Raw genomic sequence first — 21,306 nt, forward strand, 5'->3', positions numbered from 1 at the left:
AATGAAGTCTATATTATGGCTCTTAAGCCGAGTGTCGACACACTTAAATTATTTATTTAGAAAATATATATTATCCAAATAAAATCTATAAGTCTCATTAACTAAAGGAAAAGAAAAGGGGTTTCAACAATTTAAGGACGTAATTTCAAGCCCTTGATATTATCTTGAAACATTTATTACAAGCGTATACTTTGCTTTTAAATTTACTAAAGTTTCTTGATAAATAGCTTAATTGTTAAAAATGTAGGGCCTGTTTGGAAGCTAGTTTTTTGGCCAAATTTTTTACCTACAAGTTTTTTAACAACTTTTGCTATAGGAACCCCAAAAAATCTTCTCAAAGTTTTTTACCTACACACTTCAAAATACCCAAAACACAAAAAAAAAAAAAAATTCAACACAAAAAAAATTCCCTTCCCTTTTTTTCTTCTTCCACCCCCATCCCAACCCGCCACCACCGCCGATGTCGACCACCACCGCCGTTTCGTCCCCCATCGTGCGGAGATACGCACGGCTTGTTGATGGCTATGGAGAAGGCGCACGCTGGGGAAAAGGCAGGGGGGAGGGGTCGGGCTGGGGAAAGGGTGGGAGGTGGCGCCTGGGTCGGGCTGGAGAAAAGGTAGAGGGGGTGGCGGGGGGAGGGGGTCGCTGGCAGAGAGGGGTGGCGGGGAGAGGGGGTCGGGCTGGGGCAGGAGGTGGCGGGGGGAGGGGGTCATCAAGTTGGGGAAAGGGCAGGGGGAGTGGCAGGAGGAGGGGGTGGCGGGGGAGGGAGTGGGAAGGCAGAGGGGAGGAGAAGGGGAAAGGGTAGAGGGGGGTGGCGAGGGGAGAAAGGGCAGAGGGTGGCGGGGGGAGGGGGTCGCTGGCAGAGAGGGGTGGCGGGGAGAGGGGGTGGCGGGGGGAAGGGGTCGGGGGCAAAGGGGGGTGGGGGGGGAGGGAGTGGGAGGGCAGAGGGGAGGAGAAGGGGAAAGGGTGGAAATGGGTGGCGGGAGAGGGGGTCGGTGCTGGGAGGGAATGGGGAGGCTACACAGAACGAAGAAGAAGAAAAAGGAAGAAGAAGAGAAGAGAGAAAAGAAAAGAAAAAGGAAAGAAAGAAAAAGAAAAAGAAAAAGAAAGAGAAAGAGAAAGAGAAAAAGAAAGAAAAAAAAAGACAAGGAATCAAAAAAGTTTTTCATTTTACAAAAACTCCTACAAAATTTTTCACCTTACAAAAACTTCTACAAAAAAAATTTTCACCTTACAAAAACTTCTACAAAATTTTTTCAAAAACTTCTACAGTGCACTACAGTAAAGTTTTAGACAAACTCCCAAAAAACTCGGATTCCAAACAGGCCCGTAATATAGGGATAAAGTGGCAAAGATTTGAGAATGACCAAAAAAGTTAGTCATTAGAATGATATTGGAGAAGACGTGAAGGGCCTCCGTGTAATTAACTCAGAATTAAAGCAGCTACAGGTTTATGTCATGTCATCTCAAGAAAAAGGGTTTATGGTTTAGGGTTTATGCCCGCCGGTCAGCCGAGTAACAACAGAGTCCAATTGGAAATCAGGCTAGTCTTTTTGGCTTTCCGTCGGCCGTTCTTCCGCCGAGATGGAGGAGGACGAAGGCGATAACAAACCAAAAACTCTAGAATTCGTGAATGCGGCATCTCACCAGGCCAAGCTTAAAGAACTTTTGCGGAACTTAACTTCTACGCAATCAAAACTCTGTTCAGACGCCTCAAAGGAATTCATAAAGATCCTCAAATCCGATTCTGGACCACAATTTCTCACCTTTTACATCCAATCATCACCAAAATGCGTCGAACTCCAACAAGCTTGGGAGCTCCGACAAGGCAAGCCCGGATTTTCCCACTGTTTGAAATTAGTTTCGGCAATTTTCAGATATCCTTTTGGAAAAGATAGTGATAAAGATGTCAGTAATTATAGTTTTGTTAGTAGCGCTTTAGATAAGTTTGCGCGAGTAATTACTGAGGGAAAAATGGGGGATTTGTACGAGGAGTTGAACAGTAAAGTGGCGAAAAGGCAGAAAGCTGTCTTGTTGTTGTTGGCTTCTATAGTTAGGCGTGGGCCGGGTTTGGCGTGGGAGGTGGCAAAGGGTTTTGATTTTAAAACTGGGAATTTCTCCAAGCTTGCTGAGTGGAAGGCGAGGGGGAATGAGGGGATGAGGAGGTATTTGACGAGGAAGGAATTTGTTGGTTTTGCTATGTCATTTTTGGAAGTGGGGAATCCGCGGCTGTTGAGAGGGATTTTGCAGCAGAAGGATATGTATTCAGGGGTGCTTCGTGGGTTGGGAAATGATGATGAGGAGATTGTGGTTTATGTTCTTCTGACGTTGCGGAATAGAGTACTTGTCCCGGAGTCGTTGGTGCCTCCGGGCCTAAGAAGCGTGTTGTTTGGGAGTGCTACTCTGGAGCAATTGATAAGCATTTCAGGGAGGCAGGATGGTGGGCTTGCTGCTGAGGTGGCGCATAGTGTGCTAGTAATGGTGTGTACGGATCCTTCTAACGGGTTGATGCCAGATTTAGAGAGGCAGCCTAATCCTTTGAAGGGAAATGTGAAGCGATTAGTGGATCTTATGAAGAAGCTCAAACCCACAGAGGTTGAGTACCACAAAGACCTGCTTTTGGCCATTGTAAAAGGGAGGCCGGCCTTTGGGTCAGCATACTTGGAGAACTTCCCTCATAATCTTGAAGACCTGGCATCACCTAACTGGTTAGATATTTGGCTTTTTTACTTGACTTTGGGTATTTGATTTATTTCCTTTGTTGCGACTGAAATAGTTGCAGGTTTTCTGCTATTTCTCTGGCTGCAGATGTCATGTCCTCAGTTGGTGATGGATTTACATGTGCCTATGTTAACTCTCAGTCTCAGGAGCCCCCATCCATTGACAATCTGATAGTCCAAGACATTATGAAGTGCATAGGGCCACGCCCATTCACCCGATTGGTAATGAATAAAGGGTTGCTTCACTCTGATCCTCTTGTGAAACATGTAACTCTGAGGCTTGTATCGGAGGAACTAAAGCTTCTCGACTTTTTAATTGGCTCTGTAAATGATCTGTCCAGTTCCAGTGATCAAGTGATGCATAAGTGGGCATCTTTCAAGCGAGATGTTCAGAATGTAGTCCAGATTTTACTTCCTGATCCCCAGGTGCTATTATCACTACTTTCTTCACTCAGTGGCTACTGCAAGAGTCCTGCATCAAGAATGAAGAGGGCTGCAGATGTAGATGTTACAGTCGAGCATAATTTGCACAAGAAGAAGAAGTTGAAGATGAATAGCGTGGATGAGGACATGGATATTCTCGTCAGTGGGGTTAGTTCAACCACTGAAGGGGCTTTGACTGAGAATGATGGAGTGTCAGAAGAGGATGTTGAGGATCAGCTGAATAGTGGAGTTGACCTCCTGAAACCTGTTCTAGAAATTTGGGGTTTGCAGGGATGCTCCAGTGTAGATATCAGAACTGAAGATGGGGACACATACTTTTACTCAAAGTTGCTTGATGTTCTCAGAATTTATCATGTAAGATACTCATTTATTGTTGCTTTTAGTGGAACAGTAAAGGAATCCACTATTCACATAATACGTACTTACCAATGTCTCACATTAGGAAACATGTTCTGTTGTTTAATATTCACAAAAGTTATCAAGTCCTGAAAATGCCTTTGAATGCTGCTAAACAATCAATACAATCCCTAATGTCCTGGCTGCAAGTAGTGCCTCTTAGGCAAAGAAGTTCTATATGGAAAATCTTGGATCTGCATGATCATGAGAGATAAGATAAGCATCTTTCATGACACAGTAAGAGCACAAAATGAGGATGAAATTCCTTTATATGATTGTTAAATGAGTCTGTTGCTTGACCGGAGTTGAAATACCTAGCTAATGAAGTTCAGTTTTTAAATGTTTGAATAAAAGTTTCAAATAGATTTAGATGAGTACAGAAATTAAACAGCTTCCTCAACTTAAAATTAAAAAGGCTGAACCTACAGCATGAATATCCTGAGAGCATCTGCCCTGCTTTGTTACATTACTTACTCAATGTAAATGACATCATAACCATTACAATGATTTTTGGACAAGTTAACTCTTAGGAAAAGGCTGACAATGAATTGCTGAATAAACAGCCATATGCCCTGAGTCAACTGCATGCATTAACATCAGTTTATGCATAATTTAGCGACAAACAACTATACTTAATTGTGAAATTAATTATGTAATTGCTGGAATGATACTACCTTTTGTAGTGAGCTCAAATTTAGGAAAATGGAATTTGATGTAGCATTAGCTCATGCTATGGCATTATAGGAGAACTCTGAAGTAATTGTTTGAAACTTACTAGACAGAAGAGTAAGATGGCATTTCTGAGCATCTACAGTCTTCGACCTCTGTTTGCCACATTTAGATGGTTGTTTGTGGCAGAAGGGATCTAGGTCTACCACTCCAAGCTGTGGCTCATTCACTATGATCCCTTGTTCTTGAGAAGCCGAGTGTGTTTGGACAGGAGATTATTTGCTCAAATATATTTGTTTACATCACCATTACAATTTCCAATACACCTTTTTATCTTCTCAATTACCTTTTTATCTCACATGCATCACATCACAAAAAAATAAAAGTATCTCAATTAATTTACAATCCAAACACACTGCATGTCTCTTTATGATTGAAAGTCTTACTGGAAGAAAAGGGATAAACCACCCTTCCAATTCCCATAGGCTCTCACTACCCCTCTCTGGAAAAAGTGAAAAGAAGTGAGTTTAGGTCTGTTCCTAATTATTGGTGCTGTCTTTCTCTTATGCAGCGGACTCTGCCTACTGCTGTGGAAGGATCATTTGACTTCTTTAAAGTTCTCCCAAGCAATCCTTTAGCACTACCTACAATTTTGCAGCAGTCTATGCTGTCACTGCTTGTAGAACAAGTTGTTGGGTCCAACAAGTCTCAGATTTCCATCAGAACCCAACCATTGATGTACAAGTATCTTCATTCATTTATCAATTTGTTTATGTATTCACCAATAAGAGACATAAAAGATCAGGCTTACTCTTTAGCACAAGCAGCCATGTTGAGTACAGGTGCATTTGACAGAAATCCAAGGGAAATTTCTGCTTGGTTTCTATTTATACCTGGCTATACCAGTGTGGTTATTGATGGTCAAAAACATGGGATTGAAGTATTCCAAAAGTTGTCTTCAGTTGTCATCTCTTTTCTTTGCGATGCAGTTTCTACTACTGGGAACAACTTGTTCAAATATTTGGATCTCTTAAGGGGCTATATCCGTGATTTAGAGGTTTCTACAGGTAATTCACATTATATTTGTTTTATTTCCAGTTTGGATGTAGTCTGGGTTATTGCGATAGTTACCTAATAACACTGTTATCTTTTGGATCTGTTTCATACTTTCTATCTGATCCATCAATTAAAATTGAAGTTGGTTCAATTTGAAGGAAATAAGAGAAAAAATCAATGTTTCTTGCCTTGAATTTCTCTGCAAGATCAGTAGCCTGCACCTGTCTAACATGGCATTTCCAGCCTTGTCACAGTCAAGGAAAACTCCAAAAAGATTTACTTTGCTAGTGTCAAGTGACATACATTTATCCTAGTCCTAGGTAGTTATTAAGAATTACCTTTGGTTAGCACAATATTTTACTGATTCAATTTCCCGTTCTTGGAACCGGCCTGTGTTTGTACTTTCCGTGCTTCTGACATCTGGGAACCTTGTAAGAGTTTTTTCTTATTAGTCTGGAATTTAATTTGATCTGCAATTGATTTATGATAGACCCAGCAATTTTGAAAGTTATCCGGATTCTGGGAGTTGTTGATGCCCTAGTATTCAATTTAAAGGACATATCAAAGATATTTACATTGTCCCTTTCTTTCCGAGGTCTGCTGTTAAAATCACCTTCTGTGAACTGTTTTTTTTTAAATTGGTTTTGTCAATATTGATGTCAGGTTTGGGTTTTGTTGGTGGATTTACATGGTGAAAGGTTTACTAGTGGTTCTATATGGAAAACACAGACCCTCTCTGTTTATTTAAGGCTGCTGTTGACTGACTCAGGTGTATGATTCTCATTGTTGCGTCAAAAGATGATGCATTAATCCCTAATGAAACTAGATTACTTTTAGTTACTTGTTTCCCCTGAAATTGCAGCTATTTTAGCTGTAAGTCTTGCCTAAACAATATATCTGACACTATAATTACCAATATCTACTTATTGCTATTATTTACTCATAATCATAGTAACAATGGATAATCTTCCTGCTTCATTGTAGTCCTTTCATTTCTATCGAAATAGGCTTTGCATTTTCTTCTGGAGTTAATATGATGCTTCTTGCAGATACATTTCCCAATTTTAGCCCTTTCATAGTTTGTGTACTGGAGAAGTGCTTGAGGTTACTTAGCTCTGAAACTGGTTCTTTTACATTGCCCGAGAAGTCAATGATATCATTGTATGTTTCTACCACATTAAAGTATCTCCTGGAAACTCAGGTAAGCAGTTCATCTTTAATTGTTTATGGTACTCAGATGTGATTATGTTGTTATACACTGTTTAAAGCAGACAACTCAGGTTCTTCTATACCTGGCTGTAAGTACTTGATTGATTTTTTTGCTAGGTTGAAGGTGGACTTTTGTGTTCCCTGACGCAGCTTTTGATATCAGAGAGACTTAAAGGTTGTTGCGATATGATTGGATTCTGCCCTTGTGAATGGATGCCGATGAATAGTTTGTTATATTTTGCAAGGAATACCGTGCAGCAACAAATTTATAGCAGTTTTATGTCTGAAGAGAAAGCTACTGGTCTTGGTGGTTCATTTTCTGAGACACTTTCTGAAGTTAATAGGATTTTAAGGACTAAGGATCATTGTGGGTTGCTTGGAGTTACTATGGGGTTTTCTTTTTCAATGATATGCACCACAGCTGATCAGATATTGCAGAATTTCCCATCGACCATCTCTACTTCTACTAAATTGCTTGGGGTTCCTTTCTCAATTTTGTTGTTGAGATTCTTTCTTGAACCAAGTCATTTTGCTGAAGTTTTCAAGTTATGGCCTAAAATATGCTTTGCTGGAGTTGACAAAGTTATAAGTGGAGTTCATGATGGAGAAGGGCAGACAATAGCTAATGAGCTTGATGATTCACCAGATTCTGCTTCTATTGCATTCTCTTTTTTAGTAAAGAATGCTCCTTTTCATGTGCTCTTTCCAGCTATTTTTTTCACTGATGGATTGCATTTGCTTGGTCACTCAAAAGTGCAGAATTTGCTTCTGGATAAATTCACTGAGAGTACACCTGACTTCTCTGTCTCTTCTCTCTGCCGTCTTCTCTTTTGCTTGCTTCAAGCGCGATTGGCCTATAGAATCAAACCATCTGATGAACTTGAAAAACTTTGTGAATCATCTTGTTTTCTTGCAAAGCACATAGTAAAACAATCATTTGTTGAAAAATTTGGTCCTGATTGCTCCCCGCGTGTTTTGCCTCCTTTATCATCTGGTCATATTCGAGAAGTGGCTGGAATAATTCTTGGCCACCCTTTACTCACTGCATTGCTGGAATGGCCTTTGCATACCGATAATGATGTTGGTGACATGATTTTTATGAAACCTCCAGAAACCTTTCTTCAGTATGCTGAACGGGGTGTTCGTAAAATAGATCATCATATTTTGCAGTTGTTAAGAAGAACCACATCTGAGCTTTTGGTTCATGTATTTAGTAAATGTAGATCACCATCTGTGGTTGATCATTCTACTGAACGGATTGCAAAGGCTTTCAAGGCTCTGGTGCAGAAGCTATTTTTGACATTTAAGGCGAGGTTCACAGATTCCAGAAAGACAGATGATTTGATGCCTCTAATTCCTACATTGTATGCTTTGCATAGTCTGAGTGAATTCATATGTCCCTTTGAGTTGCTCAATTTGGTGCACTGGTTGTTCTCCAGAATTGATCTAAATGATACTGCAGTTTCCATTTCTTGTCAAAGATGTGGTTTGTCTGTTGGATTACAAATTGCTTCATGGGCTTTTGATTCTCTTTCTTTATATATGTTAGAGCCACATGCAAAGAGGACATTATTCAATTTCTTTATGGGTACTGGAAACAGAAGTTTTGAAATTACCCTTTTTGAGAGAATTTTTAACAGCATATTTGAGATTGCCACTCACACTCAACTAGAAGTTGCTGATATATGTTTATTCAAAGCTGTTAAGATCATCAAAATGCATAAATGTATGGAGAAGACCAGCTTACCTTTTGTTATGGCTACTTCAAGACTTCTACCCAGTGTTCCTGTGAACTTTATTTCTTATTGCTTGGACAAGACAACCAAGACTAAGTGTGACTTCTTGTTTCTTCTGTCTGAGATGAGCTCCCTGCATCTTTGTGTATTTGGACATTTGGTTTCTGGTAAAATTAGTAATAATCAAGCTCTTAAGGTCAACAAGGAAGAAAACTGCAATCGGCCTCAGTACTCTGAAGAGTTCTTGATGCTTCTGCCAACTGTTCTGTTATACTTGAGGTCAAATTTTCTGAAATTTGGGGGCCAATTTGGCAAGCATGTTGAAAACACTTCTTCTTTCTTTTGGAAGATCCTTTTGCGTGGTTTCTCTAACTGGAAGAGTTTTGTTTCGGAAGAGATATTTGAGATAAAACTTGTTGAGTGCTCATCTTTATGCATGGAAGATTTTTCTAACCTTTTCTCTTCCAGTCTTCTTGGAAAAGCAGTACTGCTGATGCGTCATTACCTTGCTGTGAGTGGACACTTGGTGAAAATGAAAAGGCTATTGAGTACATTTGATTCTGTTTGCCCACATGCGAGTGCACAGAATGATCTTCTGGACTGCGATGCTAGAGAAATTGGTGTTTGTTCTCTTGAGTTGTCTTTGAACTTTGTGAACAAAATTATTGCAAAGATATGCCTCTGTTGGATGTTGTTATTTCCAGAGCATAATAATCTTCAATCTGTAGTGAAAGATGGAAAGAAAAAAGGAATTGAATCAGAAGTTAGCATTTTGAGAATCCGATTTTTAAGTATGCTGGTCCATTCATGGCAACGTCTTGTGGAGAATTTTCATACATGCAGGCAAGGAGAGAACATAAGGTCGTCATTGTTTAGATTCTTGGAGATCTTCATTGCTAAGAATATAGTAGCATTGGTAAGAGAAATGCATGATTGCCTGGTTGAATTGCATTCGCTTCCTTTCTTAGACCAACTTGCCAAATATTCTCTTCTTCATAGGTTTGATGACCCTACCACAATTAGGATGCTTAGAATTGTTCTTATTTCACTATCTGAGGGAAAGTTCTTGTGCATTTCAATTCTCCAGCTGTTACTTGCTCACTCTCAATTTGCTCCAACCATTCTATTTGCCCATTCATCAACTGTTTGTACTCAATTTGGTATGAGTTTTGCTCCGGCACCCAGCATTATGAGGTTATTTACTGTTCTTCATACTGAAGAAAACACGGTTGATGGAAAAAAGGATGCTCATGAAACTGGGCCTCACATGAAGAAGTTGGAACTGATTAAGTTGCTCAGAGTACTAATACATATCTTGGGTCAGCAACATTATCTTGATTCTGAAACATCCAATGGCTTAAATTTGAAGGAATTGGTTTTGGTGCTTTTGTCTTCTTATGGAGCAACCATGGATGAGATTGATTTGGAAATGTATAGCCTCATGAATGAAATTGAGGCTATTGATAAATCAGTCTCTGAAGGTATTGCTGAAATGGATTTTCTATGGGGCTCTGCTTCTCTGAAGGTGAGACAAGAAAGGGAACAAAAGCAAAGTGTATCTTCTTTGAGTAACTCATATGATAATGAAGTAGTTGGAGAGAGACGAAGGATTCAATTTAGAGAAAATCTTCCCATTGACACCAAATTATGTGCAAAGACAGTCCTTTGTTTTCCTCATGATAGATTTGCTGATGGGAGCTTGAGCAAGCTCCAAACAAATGATTCTGATGAGGTATATTGTGAATTAGACCACTGTATACCTAGCATATTACTGTTTTGATGGATAGGTTAGCCGTACGTCTGTATGAATATTATATTTGTCGTTTCTTTGGTCTTTTTTTCCCTCCTCTTTTTTTTTGTATGTGACCTTGGCAGGTTTGGGGGGGGGGGGGGCTGCAGAGATTAGTGGTGGGTCTTTTGTGAATCTGATTATAATTTCTGTGCAGGGCTACAATGCAAATTCTAAGAAGGTGCAACTTTATGATCCAGTTTTCATCTTGCGTTTTTCAATTCACAGTCTTGCAATGGAGTATATTGAGCCCCTGGAGTTTGCTAGTTTGGGTTTGCTTGCAATTACATTTATCAGTTTGTCTTCTCCTGATGCTGATACAAGGAAATTGGGCTATGAGGCTGTTGTGAGATTTAAGAGTGCTGTGGAGGTAGAAGTAGTTTTGGTTTCGTTATTGTTTTCGTCTGTAATTGTTTGCATATTGGAAGGCCCATAGAATTAAGGCATTCTATTCATGAGCCAATTATTGGTATCATTGTGTGTTTATGTTGTTTTGAATTTTGGTACGAGTCATTAAACCAAGTAGAGGAATACATACAGTGACTAAGAAGCAATCATTTTCTTTGGCCTCCAGAAATGCCTGAAAAGCTTGTGTTAGGTATAGTAGTTTGAATGATATTCTTTATCCTTGGAATAATTTAAACTGTTGGATACAGAAATGTCGCAAGAGGAAGGATGTGATGCGACTCCGGCTCTTAGTATCATACTTGCAAAATGGTATAGAAGAAGAGTGTCAGAGGATTCCTTCCATAACTGCTGTATTCATTGCGGAAGCTTCTTTTGTTCTGTTAGATTCTTCCCATGATCATTATTCAGCTATAAGTAAATGCCTGATGCGGTCATCAGGTGCTAATATGAAGGTATCACTTCTATTGCAGAGCTTTTCCATGTTATTTTGTCTATATCTGTTATATTGCATACCTTAGGACTAGAGTTGTACAAATAAATTGAGCGATTCAAATGCTTTTGATTTGATATCTTTTCAACCTCTGTTGAGGGTTCCTCATTTTTATTTTCTTTGGGTGAAAGGGTGTACCATTATTCCAAGAATTCTTCTGGAGTAGCTCTGTTACTTTTAAGTCAGAAAGGTTGTGGATGCTTCGGCTTTTAAACACATCTCTGACTATGGATGATGATGCTCAAATACTTGTCAGAAATTCCATTTTTGAGATCCTTTTAAATTTTTATGCCTCTCCTCTTTCCGATGACGAGTCAAAGGAACTGATCGTTGAGGTAATCAATGTTAATCTTTTCTCATAAGCTGCTTCTTTCTTCTTTCTTTGTTTTTTTTTTTGGGGGGGGGGTTTGGTGGTGGGAGGGTGTGGTTTGGATAAGATAGGGTTGCTCCTGATAAATGTTTACCGTCTTTTACTACCCAGCCTATTCTCTCGTCAAAAGCTGAAAATAATTGATAGGCCATTGTCGATTAGTTCTTATGTTCTATGTCCTGTGTGACCTTTATAATGCTTTATCATGTTTTACTAGTAAGAACGGTAAATTGATAATATCTCTGCCCTATGATGTCACTGCATATACTTCTAATCGTTAAAGATTAAAGAAAGTGGAATTGGAAAAAACATATTATCTTTCCCTTGCTCTATATTTCTTTCTTCTTAAGCATCTGTTGCCAAGTATTCCATACCTCACAAGGCCAATGATTATCCTACAATGAAATTCCCTTCTCTGCTTCTTCAGAGAAAAGGAAGAATATAGTTCTCAAATTTGCTTATCTGTTTATGGGAAATAAAATTAAGCTCGAGGAACACAGCTTTAATGTCTTTATCCTTTCTTTACTTTCCTTTTCCTCTTCCTCTCTTTTTGCTCAGCAGCAGCCCTTAAATTTGCACTGCATTAGCATCTTATATACTTATATAATTAGACCACAAGAAGATGAAGTTTGATTTGATTCTGTCGACATTCATCTGTCTTTAACATTGCTTATAGAAGATGACTATCATGAAAACTAGTTAGTGTGCTTTAGCTGCTAGTTATATTATAACTCTGGGCATTTTGATCTAGGAGAAATTTTCATGGCCTTCAGTAGACTACTTATCACTGAGTTGATACTTTCTCTTTAGAGAACTATCAGTTTAGCTAAATTTTATTTTTTTATTCTGCAGATGGTGAAAAAGTCCGTCAAAATAAATAAGCTTGCATGGCATTTGGTTGTACGCTGTGGCATAATTTCTTGGCTGTCTTCTCATGTTGCATCTTTTTACGGGATTCTACTCAGGGACCAGAGAAGTTTTTCATTTGCTAAGTTAGCTATGGTTCTGGAGGTATAATCATTTTTTCTTATACTTTCTTCTTTACAAACTATTTTGCTAAGTATACTCCAAAAGATGAATAAGTCTTGGAAAACTTTGGCATCATGTCTTTTATTGTTTTCTCTGGGATGGGAACCTAATTTGTTCTCTTTCTTTTTGGGTTAATGGTGGTGTGTAGCTTGCTTCGGACATCATTGTCTTCTGTTTTCTTCCAAACTCTAGGCTTTTAACAGAAGCTGGCTCCTAGCTCCTTCCAGCATTTTATGAGTTCCTTTCCTATCATAAAAGAAATGACCTTAATCATTTATAACTATGAACACGGTTTTAGAAAGCATGTTCTGTTAAAATATATGTTTTTGCTTTTGAAAATCAAATATCAACCTCCAGAGATGGGATCCGCATTAGAATTTCACATTGTGGAATAAGATGATTACAAATGGGCTTGTATATGTTATTTGAATTTCTTTTAATCTCTCTTTATAATTGAAGTCATGGCTTTCAATGCAAATCATTTTCCCTCTTATGTAGGGGTGTGTCTTTTTTTCAGGTAGCCAATGATGTTATTATGTCTAGAAATACTAGTGAGTGGTTGCAAAAATATGCCCTAGAGCAGCTTTCTGAACTTGCAGCTCATCTGTACAGAATCTTAGTTGGTTGTTCTAAACATATACAAGAGAAAACCAGAATCATTGATTTGATTCTAGAACTATTGATGTCAACCCTGAAGATCTCACAGAAAAGAAAAGTATATCAGCCGCATTTTACAATATCTTTTGAAGGTTTATACCATTTGTACGAAGCTGTTGATGTCTGTTGCAGTGGGACCTTCAGTTCTACTGCTGAGATTGGACTGAAAGCTGTCCTTATGAGTACTCCTCCAGTTTCTATACTTCACATGGTATCTCTCTCTCTCTCTCTCTATGTGTGTGTGTGTGCGCGCGTGTGGGCACGCATGCATGTGCATGTGCATGTTTGCAATAATTTTGCATGGCAATTATTCTGTTAAACTCGATGGTCCTCATGAAAGTTATCAAGAAAACCTATAAGCATCATCTTATAAGATTGTTATGTTCTTCACCTCTTCAAACATTGTTCATATATATATATTTGTGCAGAATGGACATCGTGAACTTTGATATAATACACTTTAGAAACCCTTAACTTTTACTTTGTGAACCAATAGTTTGGTTTCTATCAATTTTTTTTAATGAAAGATCTTTAATTTTGCAATAAGTATGTCAATCTCCAGCTATTATAGTTAAAAGCTTGTTGAACTGACTGCTTCTACATTCTAATGCATGGTAATTTTGTATGACAAATTGACATGTCTAACTTGGTAGCAAATTTTGCTTTCGGATAAGCAGCTATTGATGCACTATGGTGTATCTGAGCCACAAAACAAATGATCAATGCAGCCATCCACTTGTAAACTGACCACAGCTAAAAGCATTTTGGAAACAGAGAATACATTTCTGTCTAATACCTTTCACATATCCTCTTTCTCAAATTACCAAATCCTGTTGACCCGCTGTGCAATTTCGAATTGGTGAATTGCCAATGTCAAAATTTACTGTTGAAAGCATATAATTTTGGATTGTTAAGAGCGTCTGTTTGTTGCTGAGCCTACCTGAGATGTGTGAGTTCTTTGCCTAAACGATTGTTGGCTACTTTCTTCTGTTATTATTTTTCAACAGTTTGCTGGAGCACTTAAATTTGGGTAACTGCTTTTAGTATCTGTTAAATGTCTTTTTTAAATGGTTTTCCTACTCTTATAGCCAGATGGAATAGCTGGTATAAATCGCACAAGTAGTGGCTTAAACTAAGATTTTTTTTTTTGGGCACAGTGAAACAGTCCATTGTATATCTTGGGCAATTTAAGAATTCCTCCCACATTTCCAAGAAATTGTTGGATTTTGAATCAGACTTTTGTTCTGCTGTTGAAGCCTTCTGAAGTTGAATTTCTTGAAAATGAATCCTAAAGTGTGAAGCTATTGCAGGTCCCCTTAGAATTTTGAGAATGATGTCATGCAATTGTATTGCGCTAGAGTAATTGCATATCCTTTGCTATTGTGGTAGATAAATTTGAATATCAACATCTGTTGTCAAATCATGCATATGTACGGAAGTGTCAATGTTTTTGACTGTGACATGATCTCTAAGTGGCTGATTATATCTAGATTGTCTGATGTGAAAAATTGTTTGGGCCCCTTAAAATTTTGAGAATGATGTGATGCAATTGTATTGTAGTAGACAAATTGCATATCCTTTGCTATTGTGGTGGTTGAATTTGAACACCAGCTTCTTTTGTCAAACCATGCACATGTACAGAAATGTCAATGTTTTTTGACTATGACATGGTCTGTAAGTGGCTGAGATTGTGTAAAAATTCTGATGTAAAAAGTTGATTGAGTTCATTGTACAGAATTGGAATTTCCCATGTATGGATTTTCCACATGCACATGTATGCATTGATTTACTAGGTCAATTATTTCAAGTCCTTATAGTATATCATGAGACTGTGATTGGCATTACTAGCTAGCTGGTGATGATTGAGAAAGATGAGCAATGGCACTTCACAAGTGCTTTACCTCATGAAACTCTATATGTAGTGAACAAGACATAAGAGTTCAACCATCAACTTCTCATATTTGTGATTAGACCCTGCTTATCTTTTTCTATTCCTTAAGATGACCTATTACTTCGATGTGCTTGTAGGATAAAAATAAGCTTTTGAAGTTTGTTAGCTGGGCAATATCAACTGCTGTGCAGTCAAACTTGATGGAGGTGCCTGAATCTGAAGCAATGTATAGCAATGCCTTGAGATTTTCAGAACAATCTGAAGAGGATCTTGTATCAAAGCTTTTAAGATGGCTGACTGCCTCAGTGATTCTTGGAAGGCTTTCATGGAAATTGAGTGATTTGAATTCCACTAGTTCTTCTGAAATATTAAAGCTTGATAATCTGCATTGTATCATGGACTATTGTGTGAAGGAATGTGGAGAAAACCAGGAGAATTTTGGCAGCAAAGAGATACTAGCTGTATCAATTTTTTACCTACAGCAGCTTGCAGGCATAAAGTGGAATTTTCTTCCATCAGTTGTTGCTGCACTTTCTCTCCTGTTATTTTCTGGTCCCTCCTCATCAGGTTTAGTCTATTCTTGCATGAATTAGTATTAGACAGTTTTGCGTCTATAAATTTCTATCTTATAACGTTGGTTGTTTTTCCCATTGACATGACATCTGCTTGTATATATAATTAAAAGTTTAGAGGAACAAAACCTTGCTTCTTGCCTGCTAGTGTCTTTAAGGAGGAATGTTAATGTATTGATTTCCAGTGCTTTTGCTTGAACCTGCGGTCTCAGGAATTGTTTTCCTTTCCATGCTTTAGTTCCATGTAAAGTGGGCATTTTGCTGACATGAAATGGGATTTTTATTTATGTGGGAAAACAAGTCCTGGGATTAAACTTTCCTGCTTTTGGTGGTACCGGGGTTCTGACTCTTACTACCTCTCATGTGACCTGGTTCAGTCAAAAAGAAAAATTTTTTTTGGAAAGTTGCTGCTGACGCTTAATACCTTTCTTGTGACCTGGTTCAGTCGATTAAATAAATATTCAGCTTAGTGCAATTACAATGCTGGAAGTTCCTAACATGTGTAAAGTCCAATTTGGATGCTATATCCTGAAGCTCTTTCATCAAGTTCTTTAACTTAGAAATTTGCTTGCGAATGAACTGTGATTTGAGGTCCTACATTTAGGGATTTGCAGCCCAATTTACTGTGAAGGCTCTCAAAATTACCCAATTTTAAGTGGTCGTTTTTCTAGCCTGGCACTACAAGTTGATAATAGTTCTAAGTCTTTGCTTTTTGTCGTGTTGTTTGTCAGATTCAGACTCTCGACATAGCGATGGTAGTCCTTGGGTATCACTCTGCCAGAAGATACACAGCCCAGCTGAAGCTAATCCTTCGTGGAGATGGTAACATTGTTTTATTCTCTTACATTTCCTCTCACTTTTGCCCAATTCTGCAACCTACAGAATAGCAGATATTCATTTGGTTGTGCTGCTTTTTCCATCATCAATCTGCTTGTACAGGTCATACTACCAGCCTTGGAGAGATCTTTCCTTGAAGCGTGCTGCAGTAGAGAAATTGGAAGAAATTCATGCGTGCCAAAAGCTCCTGGTGTTGATTTTGAAGAAACTTGGAAATAATTCTCTATGTTCGCAATTTCTTTCACTGCAAGATGTGGAAAATTTTGATGTATTCAAATGGGAAAGAAGTATCATTGAGCCTCACTGACGTCTCTGCTCATAATTTACAGGTCCATTGTTATTCGGTTCAAATGTTTTGCATGCGCATGCATTTAGTTGGAGTAGAGAGTGTAGCACAACAGCAGGTGGTCCTGTTGTTAATCCGTGCTTCTCTGTAACGTTAGTTAGATTAGCTTGTGTAGGGGAGTAACAGGCACTCATTATTATTCCCTGTTTTTATAGTTGGCTAATTTATTAACAAGGCTTAAACATGCATACGCAGGCCTTGCTTGGTTTTTGAGAAAAAAAGATGATTAAGGTTTTTCTCTTTTTGAGGGAAAAAGAAACTTTTTACCCGTTCATATCACAAAAAGCAGCATTTACATTAATGCAACCAGTGCTTAACGCAGCATTTGCCCACTGCAAACCAGTACTTGTTGCAGCCAGTTCTGCTAACGCAATAGACATGATCTTGCCAATCCCTTCAGCCATTGCAACCATGATTTCTCCTTCGTCATTTCTGACCAGAATACCGGTTCCTGGTTCTTCTGTCCAAGCTGCATCTCCAGTGATTCTGTTTCAGGAGGTTGCCATTTTTTGACCAATTCCTGTCCAGCCATACTTTGATTAAGGTTTGGAAAGCATGATGCATGGGTTAGAAGTTCAAGGAAGTGCCATTAGGAATACTTTCAAGACTCGAAATCAGAAAACGAGATTCATAACCGAAAAGTAGTATGTCGCTAACTCGGCCCAAGTTCTTTTTTTTTTAAAAAATTCAATAACAATAAATCTAAAATTTAATTGTATTTGTTCAACTAGTTGGTCTAGTGACCAAATGAAGACTGATCTCCTAGTCAAATTCAGAGTTTAAATACCAAGTCTGGCAATGGGAATGGGGGATGAAAAGAGTGCGGAGAAAAAACAGTTCAACCTTTTTCTTTTTCTTTTTTTCCTTTAATTGTAGAGTTCTGTTAGTACTTTTTTACTCGCTTTATTTTTATATATATATATATTTTTTGTCAAAATGGCAACTGAAATTTATCAAGACAATATAAACATCTACACTTGTAATGAGCAAATATCCAAAATTTCTATTTTTTTTAGGTATAATTCATAGGTGTCCGCATCCGTTTTACGGTTTGCGACTAATCTTGCTGTTTGCGACTAATCTTGCTGTTTGCGACTAATCTTGCTCGAGTCGGATCAGACCCCTTGTAGAAGGAAGTTTTCCCAACGTTATTTTTTCTATTCCCATGAATTTCGAACCCAAAACCTCATGATTAAGGGATGCAACCCCCTTTCACTTGCACCAACATCCATTGGTATCCAAAGTTTCTATGCCATACAGCCTGTGAGACTAGTCTCACACTGGGATTGACTCCATCCATTCCAAATCCGTAAAATTGTCCAATGCATATTTTGCAACTTTTTATAGTCTCTTATAATTGTAATTGTAGAGATTTTCACGTCGGAGTTTGAAAATTCCACTTCTATTATACTACCATTTTTACCACTAATTTTTTTTTTTAAACAAGAAGAAATAGAAAAATACAGGTCATTCTGTGGGAACGGACTAAAGCTGTAAGACGCCGTCGTAAAGCAGGGCTTGGCAGTTGCCACGACTACGAGCCCCACCCCACCACTTGGAACTTGGAAGTCGGTTGGGTTGGAACTCGCAATCCTGGGGCTCAAATCCTTTCAATTCTGCAGTTAATACAATTTCCCCAATTCCCACCAAATCCCTAATTCCCTCACTGTCTCTACCAATTCCATTCCGCCGCCACCACCATGCTTTTATCGCCCGGCCACTCCCCTCGCCACCTCCCTTCCCCATCACCGGCACCGGAAACCCCCAGTTCCGTTAGTGATAATAGCACTGCCACAACTACTACAGCTCCTACTTCTGCTCCTTCAATCAGGCAGCCAAAGCGACCGAAAGTCCTCGATGAAGATTCCTACGTCGCCGCCATTGAGAAAATCATCGAACGCGATTTTTTCCCCGATATCCCCAAGCTCCGGGACCGTCTCGATTGGCTCGAAGCCGTCCGCTCTGGCGACCCGGTTCTAATCCGAGATGCCCAGTTGAAAATCCTCGAACGCCGCCGCGGCAGCGCCGGGGAATCCTCGATTGATCCAGGTACTAGTACTAAATCACGGACGCACACCCTAACCCCTGGTTCCACTTTTTTCAGAAATTCTAGTTTTACCCCTTTTGGTTTTGATGAAAATAGTGCTGGAAAGTTCAACGAGCATAGAACCACCCCTGGTCCCGGGGTAGGGAGCGATAGGACCACGATTGGCGAACGTTTGGGTGATGGGAGTGATGGGGAGGGCGAGGTGGATACTTCGTTGACGTTAGATGAGTTCTTCAGGAGGTATACGAGTGAGGATAACGAGAGTTTTTCCAAGATTATGGAGAAAGTAAATAGGAAGAGGAAGGAGAGGTTTGGGTTCTTGTTGGAAGGCGAAAAGGAAGGGGATGTGAAGTTGATTGAGGGTGCGAAGAGGGAGCGCGTTGCAACGGATGGGTTTGGAACGTCTGATCAGCCTGTGGCTACGTTGGAAGGGTGGAAGTACACTGCCAAGAATTTGTTGATGTATCATCCAGCGGATAGGGGTGAAGCCCCCTTGACGGAGGAGGAGATGGCTGAGAGGCTCAAGGGATTGACCAAGGAGATTAACAGGACTAACACGAGGTTCCGGGGTAAAGTGGTCAATTACAAGAAAGAAGATGATGCGGTTGAGGTGCTTTATACCCCGGTTGCTGGGGCCACGCCATTTCCTCTGTCTGTTAGGGATGGCGATAAGGTGAAGAAGTATGATTTGGAAGATTTGAGGAAGACGCCCAATCCATTTTATGTTGAGTCGGGGAAGAAGGCAGAGAATGGTTACAGTTTCGTTAGGACTCCATCGCCTGCTCCGGGTGTGGATGAGTCGCCATTTATAACATGGGGTGAAATTGAAGGTACGCCATTGAGGTTGGAGTCAGAGGATACGCCTATTGATATTGGCGGTAGCGGAGATGGGCCACAGTTTAAGATCCCAATGGCACCTTCAAGGGATGTTAAGGCTCACTCTTTGTCTAGGGAGGCTGCCCGTAAGTTGAGGGAGAGGTCAAAAATGTTTCAGAAACCACCGCTGCCCTCACCAGTTAGAGGGGGAAGTGCTAGTCCCAGTGCACGAACTCTCTCTCCTGCTGCTCAAAAATTTGTGCGAAACGCAATTGCAAAATCTTCTCATGCTGTTGATGAATCCCTCCGAGCAAGTTATCGGGGTTCAAGTCCAGGCATGGGCACTCCTAAAAGTGGGAGGAGTATGTCAAGGTTTGGCAGGGATAGCACAGGGTCCAGGTCACCTTCAGCAAGAGAGGGCTCTAATCCTCCTCTGTAATTGTTTGCAGGTGGCTTTTCCATTGTATTACCAATGGTATTTTCCTGTACAATAGCCGGGGAATGTATCAGTTTGATGAAAAAGTGAGAGTTGCTATTATCTGTTTTGGCAGAATTTATTACACTGCTTCGAGGATCATCTTATTGTTTCATTTTCTATTTTCCATACTCCATTTTATTTTTTGTCCATTTTTTGAAATGTCCGTGTGTCCTTACCATTTTGTTTCACGTAACTAAGAAGATTCACCCCACGAGGCAAGTGAGGTATATGTGTAACTTGTAAAATAGCAACAAGTTCTTGTTATGGGTCCTGTGAAGTTGCTGCAGAAGGTTTTGTTTCCTCCATTTCGTTTGGACGCACCACTTTAAAAAGATTCACCACACGGGGAATTTAGGTTTGCTCCATTTGTCTTACAAGGAAATGGTTGTTCTTTCTCAGAAAGAGCAGAGCTAAATCTTAATACTATATGTCTTTGGAGAACTTAAAGCTCACTGACTTCAGTGACTTGGAGGGAAATAGAAGTGTAGTGATGTTAGGAAAAAAAAAAAAAAACTCTTGAAAAGAGTAGATGGTATCCAGCCCCCTAAGCGACATTTATGTCGTCTGGTCCTGGGTAGGAGAAACTCTAGCAGCGGCTGCAGTATTGTAGGAGTAGGGCCTTTTTTTCCCCCCTTTAAATCCTTGCCAATTCTTTGCATAAGAAACCTGCCTGTGCATATTTTTCTGGAATAAATCTGCCAATACCCTGTTAAAGGGTCTAAGCTAAATCCACATTGTTAGACCTGGCCAATGCCTGGTTTGTAGGAATATTTGATTGGTAGGATTTGGAGAACTCCACTATAATAAAGTGAAAGTTTCATGGTGAAATACGGGACAGAGTTGCTTTTTCGAACTTCCAAATGGTTTAAAATTGTGCTTGGATTGCATTTTCTAGGATTTTTTGTAGAAAAATTACTATAGCGATTTGATGTATGTGAGGAAAAAATGTAATAGAGAAATGTGATTACGGAAATGACGCAATTTTTCGGCAGAAAATGGCTGTCCAAACAAGGCCTTTGGCGATTACTCTAGTATGGATGCAACACTCTATATATGGATATGATTGAAAGATGAATTAAATTATTCTATATTTAAAATGAAGCTCAATTTGATAAGATTATCATTAGACACTATATATTAACAGGATTAAAAAATAAATTAAATTATTCGATATCGAATTGGACTCAGTTTGATAAGAGTTTGTTTGATCTTGATTTGCTTGGTTCTTGATTCGATAACTAATCAACCCAAAATTGGACCTAAGGAGATGAATGAAAATCCAAAAATGTCCCCAAGGGAATAAAATAGCAATTTCAAGTTCTCAAAGTTTACATATATGCCTGCAA

General features: G+C 39.3%; 2 protein-coding genes across 2 annotated transcripts; both read left to right on the forward strand.

Annotated features, from left to right (window-relative positions):
- Nucleotides 1–1,514: 1,514 nt before the first annotated feature.
- On the forward strand, nt 1,515–16,878 carry LOC113763268. Its single transcript, XM_027307028.1, has 13 exons — nt 1,515–2,708; nt 2,783–3,518; nt 4,801–5,266; nt 6,314–6,486; nt 6,612–9,962; nt 10,177–10,389; nt 10,676–10,879; nt 11,049–11,252; nt 12,140–12,298; nt 12,834–13,184; nt 15,002–15,431; nt 16,168–16,258; nt 16,376–16,878. Exons 1-13 carry the CDS (start codon nt 1,585–1,587, stop codon nt 16,578–16,580), a joined length of 7,707 nt encoding a protein of 2,568 aa, XP_027162829.1. The 5' UTR covers nt 1,515–1,584; the 3' UTR covers nt 16,581–16,878.
- A 1,245-nt stretch (nt 16,879–18,123) lies between these two features.
- On the forward strand, nt 18,124–20,086 carry LOC113761530 (splicing factor ESS-2 homolog). Its single transcript, XM_027304555.1, has one exon. It carries the CDS (start codon nt 18,320–18,322, stop codon nt 19,919–19,921), a length of 1,602 nt encoding a protein of 533 aa, XP_027160356.1. The 5' UTR covers nt 18,124–18,319; the 3' UTR covers nt 19,922–20,086.
- The last annotated feature ends 1,220 nt before the right edge of the window (nt 20,087–21,306 follow it).

The sequence above is a fragment of the Coffea eugenioides genome, chromosome 2 (assembly GCF_003713205.1).
Source record: "Coffea eugenioides isolate CCC68of chromosome 2, Ceug_1.0, whole genome shotgun sequence".
Lineage (NCBI taxonomy): Eukaryota > Viridiplantae > Streptophyta > Magnoliopsida > Gentianales > Rubiaceae > Coffea > Coffea eugenioides.

Excerpts from the sequence above, each read along its gene's own strand:
- LOC113761530 (XM_027304555.1), top strand. The coding sequence starts at position 18,320 with ATGCTTTTATCGCCCGGCCACTCCCCTCGCCACCTCCCTTCCCCATCA.
- LOC113763268 (XM_027307028.1), top strand. The coding sequence starts at position 1,585 with ATGGAGGAGGACGAAGGCGATAACAAACCAAAAACTCTAGAATTCGTG. Across the intron at positions 5,267-6,313 it reads ATATTTGGATCTCTTAAGGG|TTAATATGATGCTTCTTGCA; the intron begins GCTATATCCGTG and ends TTTCTTCTGGAG. Across the intron at positions 16,259-16,375 it reads GCTAATCCTTCGTGGAGATG|GTCATACTACCAGCCTTGGA; the intron begins GTAACATTGTTT and ends CTGCTTGTACAG.